General features: G+C 43.6%; 1 protein-coding gene across 10 annotated transcripts in view; it reads right to left on the minus strand.

Moving 5' to 3' along the window:
- Nucleotides 1-436: 436 nt before the first annotated feature.
- Nucleotides 437-12,010, minus strand: part of LOC124259212 (inositol 1,4,5-trisphosphate receptor type 3-like) — a 177,526-nt gene continuing 165,952 nt past the window's right edge. For all 10 annotated transcript variants that reach the window (XM_046693310.1, XM_046693317.1, XM_046693315.1 and 7 more), the window contains 18 exons: nt 11,800-11,946; nt 11,123-11,272; nt 10,862-10,963; nt 10,503-10,586; nt 10,150-10,329; nt 9,802-9,907; nt 9,339-9,457; nt 8,846-9,015; nt 7,853-8,005; nt 7,322-7,483; nt 5,037-5,145; nt 4,521-4,644; nt 3,881-4,056; nt 3,324-3,476; nt 2,766-2,843; nt 2,108-2,227; nt 1,813-1,950; nt 437-1,449 (listed from right to left, as the gene is read on the minus strand). In XM_046693310.1, the coding sequence (XP_046549266.1) occupies nt 844-1,449; nt 1,813-1,950; nt 2,108-2,227; nt 2,766-2,843; nt 3,324-3,476; nt 3,881-4,056; nt 4,521-4,644; nt 5,037-5,145; nt 7,322-7,483; nt 7,853-8,005; nt 8,846-9,015; nt 9,339-9,457; nt 9,802-9,907; nt 10,150-10,329; nt 10,503-10,586; nt 10,862-10,963; nt 11,123-11,272; nt 11,800-11,946 (2,877 nt within the window). In that variant the 3' untranslated portion in view covers nt 437-843. The remainder of the gene's footprint in view (nt 1,450-1,812; nt 1,951-2,107; nt 2,228-2,765; nt 2,844-3,323; nt 3,477-3,880; nt 4,057-4,520; nt 4,645-5,036; nt 5,146-7,321; nt 7,484-7,852; nt 8,006-8,845; nt 9,016-9,338; nt 9,458-9,801; nt 9,908-10,149; nt 10,330-10,502; nt 10,587-10,861; nt 10,964-11,122; nt 11,273-11,799; nt 11,947-12,010) is intronic.

Consider the following 12,010-nt stretch of genomic DNA (forward strand, 5'->3'; position numbering starts at 1 on the left):
AGGAAGACATGAAAATAAACACTTGTAAACTAATTAACAAATAACAAATATCTGTTACTCTAGCACAAACGTTGTACGGCACAGGCTTTGAAGTCAGGACCGTATGGGTCCACATGTTTATAGCTGGTCAACTTTGAACGTGCACCACGTTCAGTTATCTCCCTTCGCGCGTCATAAATGCATAGCTTCCTTGTTGATGACAACTAATGGAGATCAGAGACAACCCTGGTCTCTCGGGGCCACGGATAACATGTAATAGTCCTTCATAGGGCACATGTTCAGAAGAGCAAGGCACAGTCGTTCTCCTCGTCGGCGCGTGGAAGTGTCCACACACTGGGATGACGTTTGAGTATCCTTGAAATGGCTCTGTATATTGTCACCTCAATTGTGATCCAAGAAGGAACTGTGTCAACAAGTTAGGATTACAAGCCTCGCGTGTCGGTCTTGAACAGATGGTAAACGATTGCATATCCAGTCACAGAACAGACGATACTCCGAAGCTTGAGTATCCTTGATGCGTGACTACATATCAGCTCACTTCCGGTACCACTATCATCACATTCTGGAGTATCCTCCTGGATCAGCTCACGTGACTGCATCTGTATCCGTTAAAACAAATGGATACGTTACCGGTATATGGCTGTTCACAATAACATTGATCCCGAGTTGACGACAAACATATTCATGTACAACTCAAATCTTGTCATTGCAAACCTGTCCTGATTCATTCAATACACCTCTTTCTTAACATTCAAACATTAAATTGCCTCCTACCATAACGAAAGCTGCACGTGATGTAACCAACTGTATCATGATAATCCGAAAGTTCCACTCCCAAGAACCTCAAAGCCTTGTCGTTCTGTCAGGACCCTCTCCAGATTCATCTGCATCATCATCATCATCGGGCGGAACTCTGCGAGACGCCGAGAGAGGCGGAGGGGGGAGTGCATGTGGCGTGAGGGGACCAGATATTACTTGGGAGGTGGTAGGAGGCGGGAGAGGTGGTGGTGGTGGAGGCAGTTGAGCCATATCTCTCACGGGAATATCCTCATCTAGGATGTCATAGGAACCTTCTCGCTGAAACGTGTCACTGCCAGAATGAGACTCCTCAGATTCTGATATTAGACCTTCGACGTCATCCTGTTCTTCTCTGGCTGAGCTGATGTATGGTTTCTTAGGCTTCGGCGTGGAGTAATCTTCAGGAGGAGCCAGATATTTGGCTCCACGACCATCCCCGCGTTTGGACTTCTGGGGCCGTTTGACCTCACTTCTCCTATCGTCTCTCAAGACACTTGGCTCCCTTGACAACCTGTCCTCGCTGATCGCTCGGGATGGCGGGATCAAAGGTTCTCTTTCATTGTCGAAGTCTCCACCGAAAATATATCTACGGTGTTTTTCTTGCCATCTCTTCTGTTTCAGCTTTTCAACCTTACGTTTTCGTTCAGCGTCCTGTGAACAGGTAACAATATTCAGTTTAGAAAACATTCCAAAATGCTTAAGTCTGAATCTGCATCAAGTGGATGATATGCACAATATACAAAGATATATGAACACGTATCAATAATGTCTATGAATTACAGTGAGTGTGCAAACTGTGCAATTGTTAACACGTATGGTAAGGTCCATAAAATCCATGTCAGAAATCAGAACTTTTTGTATGATTTCTACTAGTCCTGCGCGGTGAGGAGTCAGTAGTTAACCACTTGACTCCCTTCCTGTTTACACTAGTCCTGACTTATTATTATCATTTCTTTATTATTATTATAGGGTATTTATATAGCGCACATATCCACGCACTGGTATTACTTACACATCTTCCTTCTGTTTCTTGGAGATACAGTTGACTTGGTGTAGGAGGTCATCGATCTTAGACTCCGTGGGATCAATGTCCACGGAGGTCAGACACAGAGCACGGTTCAGTGGGAAGAAATCGTAGCTCTCCCTGGAAGCCTGAAAACAGCAAATGTGTGAATAGATTATCGACATTGCTGAAGGAAGGAATCCCTACATGTTGGAGACGCATACTGTTTATTGAGAATGTGTACCATGCAAAGGTATGACGTGAACATTTGATGAGTTTATATATGGCTTTGAATTAATCACTGACCAGTTTGCTGACGTAGAGTTCGAGGGTGGTGTAGTCGCTGGCCTTGATGTCGTCCAGGTGGATGATGAAATAGATGTACGCCCACATGTTGTGTTCATAGCGGACGTGGTAGTCGGAACCCTGCAAAAATTGATATGTCAGCACTGGGAATTGTAAACATACAAAATGGTTCTGGATAATGTCACAAAATGTCACTCAACTTAGGGATTAAATGATAGATCGCCTTATGACAGAAGAGATTTTAGTGGACAAATTGTGGGTTCGATGAGAATTTTATGCCTTACAAATATGATGAATCACTATTTTGGGTAAGATTACAGAATACCGGATACCTTCCTAACCCTAGGGTTATGGTAAGGGTTAGGGCAAGGTTAAGGGTAAGGGTTTGGGTTAGGGTTAGGGCAAGGTTTAGGGTTAGGGTAAGGTTTAGGGTTCGGGTTCGGGTTCGGGTTCGGGTTCGGGTGACGTGACATTAAACAATAAGGTTGCCGTATCCGGTATTCTGTAAGTGTACCATTACTTTGTCTTGAAAAATTTCAGGTAATTCCTGAATAGGTATCCAGGTATGATCCATGTTTGAGGACATACTGTTATAAAGCAAACAGTCTGTTTGGGTATGTTTGTTCTAGGACAGGCGAGCCAACAAGGCAATGCGTACCCGTCCGTGATGTTCAAAATCGTAGCTGTTCCTGCTGCAGATGAAACACGTGTCTTTCATGTCCGACTCTGCTCGCCACTGAAACCAGAAGGTACTGTGAATGACATCACGGAACACTTTCACATTGTGTCTATGTAATGTGGGAAGCACAGCTAAGTGTCGTAAATGTGTAAGCAGATGCTGGTTAAACAACAAAACAGCCCAGTGATCATGAGCATATGCACCTATTGTTGAAATGCATGCACAAAGTCAGCGAGGCCGATCACCCGATCCATTTCCGATTAGCTTTGGTTGCACAGTCTAGTATTTACACCGATTTTCTCGGGTATTTGCTTGCGTATAACATGCCATATACATATTGGCTGTTACAAATATATCATCTGACTGAGTTTGGTTTTACGCCGCTTTTGGCAATATTCCAGCAACATCACGGCGGGGGACACCAGAAATGGGCTTCACACATTGTACCGATGGGATTCGAACCCGGGTCTTCGGCGTGACGAGCCAACGCTTAAACAATTAGGCTACCCCATCGCCTCTATATTATCTGAAACGTACCTTGAGATCTCTGAGCTCTGAGAAGGTGTCGACGATGATACCGAAGATTATGTTGAGACCAATGGTGGTGATGAAGATGAAGAAGGAGACATGGTAGATGACCAGGGGCCAGAAGCGAGTGAAGGAGCTTCCCATGGGATTCTGCTTGATTTCCTAAATAGGCAATGTGTCGAAGGTCAGCGACAATAATTCACGAACAATAGCTCATAGCTCAACTACAATAGTTTATGTGAAATGTGAAATCTAAAATATTTGTTGGCCAAGAGGTCCTTGACCATCTCCAAAAGCTCATGTACATATTGTGTTTATATCATGGCATTATACACACTAATCCTACTGGTATATCATGATGGTGGTTGTGGATTGCGTTGGTCTACATGGTTTTTGAAAGTCAGAAAACGTGTATATAATGTCATACGATTGTCAAAGTCCATTTGACAAAGCAAACATTAACTACCTAGTTTTACAGCTACAGAATTATCAAATGCGTACATCTGGCAAATAGGTCTTTATCTATAGGATCGGACTTGTCCTAGAGGCTAGAACAGTGTACTCACCTCAAACATATCCCCTATGAGACCGTATCGGATGACTGTCACCGTGCACTCCCAGAGCGTAGAACAGTACAGATATTCGTCCGGGGAGAAGTAGGATCGGAGGAGGGCGAAGCCGATGAGCGAGTAGATGTAGATGAGGATGAATCCGAGTACAGCCACCCACAGCAATGACATACCTGTAGTATAAGACAACGACATACCTGTAGCAGTGTATGATAACGATATACGAGTAGTATACTACGACATGGGTATAACACTGCATAAAACTGCTGTAACATGTTGATGTCACTGGATATCGATTTACATTTGGTCAGTTGTGAAATGAGGAACATATCACACTTTTCACGAAGCATTTCAGCATTAAAGTTCCTTATTATCCTAAAATCGGTTGGTCCACCAATTTCTTAATGTAAGCCGGTTCCATGTTCCAACCTACACTGGAATTTCCTTTTTAACATTCACGAAGTCGTTTCTAAATCTTGGGATACTTGTCTCTGTTCTTATCAATTGCAATGCGGATTTAAAGACAGAATCTTGGATTTGGTTTGTATTGTAATAAGGGGGTGATCCAATATGATGGAACGTGTGTAATCAAGAGCATGACTCTATAACATGTGCGGAAGTCACTGATGAGCCTTACCATTGACTGTGACAGCCTTTATGACGCCGCTGAGAAGCTGATTGTTGTTGACGATGTTGAGAAGGTGGAATGCAAAGAAATAGCCGTGGAACAGGGTCCCTGCTATTGACATACCCAGAAACAGCTGCAACAGAAAGCAGAACATTGTCTGTTACAATCGGACACCCCACACACTCATACCTCTTTCACATGAAGGGCCCAAAAAATTATATGTAAGCGACACGTTCACTGAAATCCGTATTTCATGAATTACAGACAATGACGCCAGGTGGTCGCGGGCAGGGAATACATGTATTACTCCAGGCAATGGGGTTAAATTTGTTTCGATACATTTAGAAACATCCATATTGGCAGCTGCATCTGACTTAGGGACGTCTATATAAGGATGGCGTAGTTGAACTACAAAACCCGGTAAAATGATTTGATCTGTGACAACAGGGCGAGAACGCTGACTCATAACATCAGCAGACCATGTGACGGTCGTAATGCTGAACAGTGGCCGTGATCATGACGTACCAGGTAGTAGAATGTGGTGAAGCTGAAGAAGTTGATATCCAGTTTGGAAACCTTGTCGTCCTTCTTGGAATCCTCCTCCTCTTCTTGTCCCTGATTCCCACAAAGCTTCCTGTGAACACCCATTAAACAACATGTAATACACTTAACAGGGTGAATATTGCACATGAGAGGAGATACTACCCATTGTTGAACTTTTTTGTAATATACACTTGTAACTATGTGGAGAGGGCATACTTAAGTTAGATAACTTGTGCCCAATCCGTTTCTTAAGTGAATAAAATATGTTTCAATCAAACCCATTGTTACACCCCCTCCCCTTTCTCACTAGGTGAGGTGAGGTGAAATTGGGTTTAACGTCGTGCTTGAGAATATTTCGCTCACATGACGACGTGCATGCGTGTATGTGTATGTGCGGCTGCTTGTACTAGCCCAGACTTACGCTTGTTTTATAGTGCTAGCCCGCTGAGATACCATGCCGCAGTGAAGCATGAATACCCCACTCAGACACATTATACTGACTCCGAGCCGACCAGTCCTTGTTGTACCCATTAATGCAGAGCGCCAGGCAGGGACCAACAAGTACCATATTTTAACGCCTTTTGGTATGATGCAATCGGGGATCGAACCCACGACCTTCCACTCTCCGAGCGGACGCTCTAACCACTACACCACGGAGGCGGTCCCTTTCTCACTAGGAAAACATATAATTAGGCGAAGTGATATATAATATGAGGCTGTTCCGAGGTGGAGTTGTGACACAGTTAACTCATAAATAGTAAATGAGCCTTAATCCTTGCATAGTGAGTTTAGTTTTACGCCGCACTCAGCAATATTCCAGCTATATGGCGTCAGTCTGTAAATAATCGAGTCTGGAACAGACAATCCAGTGATCAACAGCATGAGCAACGGTCTGCGCTGGGAATCGATGACATGTGTCAACCAAACCATCGAGCCCAAACTTCCGATCCCGTTAGTCGCCCCTTACGACAAGCATGGGTTACTGAGGTTCATTCAAGCTTATATACAAGGTTATATAGATCAACGTTCTCTGTTGCTAGTTGGCAGATAATGTGAGTTTTGTTTTACACCGCTTTTAGCAGTATTCCAGCAATATCACGGCGGGGACACCAGAAATGGGCTTTACACATTGTACCCATGTGGGGAATCGAACCCGGGTTTTCGCCGTGACGAGCGAACGCTTTAACCACTAGGCTACCCCACCGCCCCGGCAGATTATGTAACAGCAGTATTACGTTTTCTTTCAAACAGCTGTTTTTACATAGAATCTTGCAATATGACAATAAACGAGATATGAAATTTCCTACATTTCATATGTTGGAATTATCAGCTAAATATGGTATCCAGGAAGAAATTAAACAATATGTAGTATGTTCTAAATTTTTATGTAAAAGGAAATGGTCAAGAGTGGTACGGGAAAAGGTCTTACAATGTGATAGAAAGGCAGCAGAATATGCCATTCATTCAAGGCTGTCATTGATACGGTATCAGTCAATAAAATCGGACGGTGTAAATCGACTATGGCAACTGGCGCTTGACAGACCAAGGTACTATAAAGGTATTGGTTTTCTTATTAAACTGGGTTCTGTCCCCATTCAGTCGAAGGAATGTGAGTGTGCTACTGTGGCGAACGATATTTTAAAGCAGGTCTTTATGACTTGTAAGATTAATATTGCTGAAAGAAATGTCTTATTTGAATAAATGTGGGACTTACTTGATGTTAATATGTTCGTAAAATTATGGACCTACGGTGATGATGAATTTCTAAAATTTCTACTTCGCGGAATACCGGAAGATATAAAGGACCAGCTAAACAATGATGTGTGGGCAAATGTTATGTCTCAAATTCTGTACCTAAATGGAAAAATATTTATAACTGTTGTATTTCACTTTACGACCCAGTATAAATTACTTCATGTGCATTTGTGTTGTATCATGTACTAGGGCGAAGCAGGAGAGAGTGAGGAGCTGGGTGACGGGTGGCGCAGTTTCCCGCCAAAACTGAGGAAGGGGCATAACTCTTGGTGAGTAGTGATTTTACGTCTGCTTTTTGGAAGGGAGCTTCAAAAGGGGATTCAACTGTTCCACTAACGTTCGCAAGGAGAAGAGGACAAGCAAAATAGCATGAGCCAGGATAAGGAAAAATAATTTGACTGTATAATATACATATTGTAATCTTCAAACTATGGAGGAAATAAAGAATATCTATCTATCTATGCATCCGCTGCACGCAATTGAGGTCGGTATCTGAGAAACAACTATCTTACCTGAAGTATGACTTGATGTCGGATGTGCGGGGTAATCGAGGATGGTTAGACAGGAAGTAGCTGATGAGAACAAACAAGGAACACAGGTTGTGGACGCCCCCTAGCGTCCATAACGTTATCTGGTACTGGTCCTCTCGTATACCTTCAATGCGAGGCTTGGGACTGAAACAGGACATGTTGAATACGTGAGACGCTTGCATAGACGTTTTCGTATGTTTACCCTGACGTTAGTGTTTATCTAGAATGCAGCTGTATAAGCCTGTATTACTTGCCATACAATAGTAACAGAACACTGTTCGTACCCTTGCACTGTTTATATGTGGTTGTGAAAAGGGCTTTCTCGAAATGCTGAAAACCCGAATTCGTTTCCCTGAACAAAGTTCTTCTTATCACTAGCCTTTATATGGTGTGATGAGATAGGTGTATAAGATATAAACTCCTTTTCCCTCACGAACGTATGTATGAATAAAACCCAAATAAACTAAGCACCGGCCTATGTTACCAAGTCATATGGGTGCATTGGTCACCTACTCGTAGATTCCAGGACAGAGTGTTGTAGCGTTCTCAGGATTGTCATTCAGGATTTTCCCACAATCCTCCATAGACGACTTGGCATTCCACGTGACCAACATGAGGATGTTGATGGCGATGCTCAGAATGATAGCACCATAGTTCCACAGCAACCTGATGAAGATGGAAAAACGGTATCAAATGTGACCTGACGAAACAGACCTGGCAGATGCATGATTGTTCACAGGGGCGTGTCTCGATTAGAAAGACAGATACAAAACTCTTTATATAGTAATAGGGTTGGGTCTATACACCTATATATGTCTTTCTAACGCTGCTTCTAAACGAGACACGCCCCTGTGCAACTGTCCACACATACCGATGTCTGTGGAGATATCCACCGTAAAGTTTGATTATGTTCCGTCACTATGTTTTGGATGGAATCGTCAAATGCTTGTATCACGTGTATTCAGAGGTGAGGTGAAATGGGGTTTAACGTCGTACTTGTGAATATTTCGCTCATACGACGACGTGCATGCGTGTGTATGTGTGACTGCTTGTACTAGCCCAAACATAAGTATAGTGCTAGCTCACCGACATACCATGCCGCAGTGAAGCATGAATACCCCACTTAGACACATTATACTGACTCCGAGCCGATTAGTACTTGTTGCACCCATAAATGCCGAGCGCCAGACAGGGACCAACAAGTACCATATTTTAAAGTCCTTTGGTATGACGCGGCCCGGGATCGAACCCGCGACCTTCCGCTCTCCCGCGGACGCTCTAACCACTACACCACGGAGCCGGTCTTCAGAGAGGAAAGCAAGTAACCGATACATGCCCATGGTAAATGTCTAGGTGTTGTAATAGAAGAATCATTAATAGTCTTGTATGCATTTCATTGGATGTAATTCATGAGGTCTGTGATGACACAGCTGTTCCTGAACTGACTATTTTTAACATTTATCTTGCCTTATGTGCAACAGAATGATGTCACAGTATTGTACTAACCAGCCCTTCGTGAACATCTTCGCTATTGGGTTGTTCAAAATCTTCCTTTGATAGGAGATATCACCCATGATATCACGGGTCCAGTTCATAAGGTCCCGGATCTTGTTGCTAGGCGACGACCTGTCCACATTCCATTTCAGTTTCTCCTTCACCTCTTCTCTGAGCACACTCTGTAAACAAAGGCAGGTTACAACAGCACTGTAGCCACATATAGATGTCTTAATCTCTTAGAATACGGAAGCTCCTAGAGCAGAAGAAATGGGCTTAACACATTGTGTCCATGTGGAGAATCGAACCCGGGTCTTCGGTGTGACGATCGAACCCCTTAACTACTATGCTACCCCACCGCCCCTTAAACTGACATGATAAATTGAATACTGGCTCAGGTTGTGGACGATACATAACAGCCACTGTAGGTTGTAATAGGACAGCCTAATTTCAGATAAAATGCGTCTTCATCTGATGTCAGTATACTTCCAGAATAATCACATACCTTGTTCTTGACCCTGAAGTTGACCTTCTGGAGGACATCGTCCTTGACTATCTCAATGGAGAGCGAGTTTTTCTTATAGTAGTCAAACGCTCGTTGGTTTTCAGGGCTGAGATTGAGGGCTGAAAGACATAGGGAATTTGTAATTACCTTGATGAATGAATGTGAATCAGAAGGTTAGTTCAGTCAACACATTCGAAGTTATATCACTGCCCTAACCTTACTGAACACAGATTAGACTGACTGACTGAGTTTGGTTTTACGCCGCTTTTAGCAATATTCCAGCAACATCACGGCGGGGGACACCAGAAATGGGCTTCACACATTGTACCCATGTGGGGATTCGAACCCGGGTCTTCGGCGTGACGAGCCAACGCTTTAACCTCTAGGTTACCCCACCGCCCGAACACAGATTAGACTACAAAGTGATTGATAGAGTGAGGCCGAAGTTCTGTATCCAACTTACTGTCAGCTAGATGGCTGTCGATGTCTATCATGCGGGCGAGGATCATGTAGAAGCTGAAGCCGACTTCCATCACAATCTCACGAAGAGCGTTCCTCTTCTTTCCTTTCTGTAACAATGAAACAAAGAAACTTGAGTATATTCGTCCTTGTAACCACTGTGCGTGCGTGCGTGCGTGCGTGCGTGCATGCGTACACCGCTCCGTGATACAATGGTTAATGCGTCTTAGATCATCGGAAGCGTTTTCTCAAATGAGGTTTAATGATGGTACTAAGTGTTACCCTGTCTAGTGCTCGGTATCAGGATATAAAACAATCACTGATGTCATAAGGTAGTAGAATAATGACATACCACAACGCCCTGAAGCAGACTTCCACCAAAGGCTGCGATGGACTTAGCTGACTGAAGGTAGCTGCCATTTTCGTTGAGACGAACCAGTCCCTCCAGCTTGGGCTTCTCTGATTGGTGCATTTCATAACAGACCGTCATGCATCTGTATGCGGCTTCCTTGTCAAGTGCATCCTTCACTTCCTGGTAACATAACAAATCATTAAGGATATTATATCAGCACATACTGGTTCAATAAAGGTAATGAAGTTTGTAGTACAAACAAGCATTCATTCAAATAGAGCGTATTTTACAACATGCCACACATTTTGTTTACGACTTATTATTTCAACGAAGATCGTCATTTGTTTCCTTACCTTTGCCACCTGCGATGCTCCAGGGCCGTTCTCCTCTATGAGCGAGATGATGAGGGAGGCGATGGTCTGCTGCAGCTCTATCACCTGCAATCAAAGTCCGATATGGTTGTATTGTGACAGTGATAGCCTGCATAACACACTGGGACGGTCAATTCCTCTAATATTTTTCATGCTATTTTAATTCTTCTATAGTCAGGAATAAATAGCTTAAAATAAAACAAACTTTTGTCATCGTTCTTTAAAACAAATTCGGCGACCTTTCGGAATCGTTGAAAAACACACATTCAAAGTTCCACAGGGATGAGGTTTGATTCTATCGCTTACGTGACTGTGGAGTGTCTCCTTGACCATTATCTTACCTTTTCTATCGGGCAGTCCGCGATTTCACCGGCCCTGAGGATGAAGTTGATGTAGTCGATGACTTTTTTGTCGTAGATGACGCTGCGGTTCTCCTGATTGCCCTGAATAAAGAAAATGCCAAATTAGTGACAACCCATATCCTTTGATAATCACATTCAAAAGGTGTTTTTAAAACGACATTGGGAATACATTTGGGACAAGAAAAGCACGTTCTATACTGTTACATTAAACATATCTCCAAATGTGTATCTAAATCTCACCGAACAGAACTCGTTGAGAGAGCTGAAGAGCTGTATGACCAGGTCGATGGTCTTGTTGTTGATGGTGGTGTAGACGACGTTGAGGAACTGGGTCGTCTCGCCGACGATGTTGAAGGACTTAACGTTGTCCGGCTGCTCTCGAAGGTAGTTCTGTTGAAGGGTAAACGCAACATATGGAAATGTTTGAGAAGGGGTTTTTGAAATCAGAATTCGATAGTAATTGAGGACGACTGCCCAAACAACAGTCTCCTCCTAAACGAACGTCACGGCAAGAACTGGTTACCACCGTCGGTGTATTCCCGAACATGTCAGTCGAGACGAAATGAGCATGTGCTCCCACACCCCCAACCTCACAAACGACCTGTTTGCACCCACCCCAAACCCCTCCCCAACCAAATGACACAATTTGTCTGTGACTAATACAAGAGAAATCTTATGGATAACAACTTCTTGATTTATTTTACACAACGTTTCTGGACTAGTTCTTGCCCATTCGTCAGGTGGATAATGATCATGGTGAACACCGTCCTGCCCATTGTAACGTCATGTTTCCACATGAACACATCCTCCCTCCTGACATCATCTGAACTTCAGCCTGATGTCAACTGTACAACTGTTCTCCCACCTGCATCGCATCATGACGTCACTGTCCCCCTCCCCTCTATACCTGTACACACCTGTAGGCCAGTGTTCTGCCCATCACATATGCGGGCCAGCACCTTCAGGACCAGCTCAATGTAGCCCTCATCCTTGTACTCCAGGATCTCCCGAACTCCTTCATCCATAGCAGCAACCAGCTCCTCCTCAGGCCTGCTTTCTCCGCTCTATATTCAACCGAACACACTTCCGTGTTAACATGTACGTATTGCTATAAAGCATCGAATCATG

The sequence above is a fragment of the Haliotis rubra genome, unplaced genomic scaffold, assembly GCF_003918875.1.
Source record: "Haliotis rubra isolate DU_JTF1 unplaced genomic scaffold, ASM391887v1 Scf713, whole genome shotgun sequence".
NCBI classification, from domain to species: domain Eukaryota; kingdom Metazoa; phylum Mollusca; class Gastropoda; order Lepetellida; family Haliotidae; genus Haliotis; species Haliotis rubra.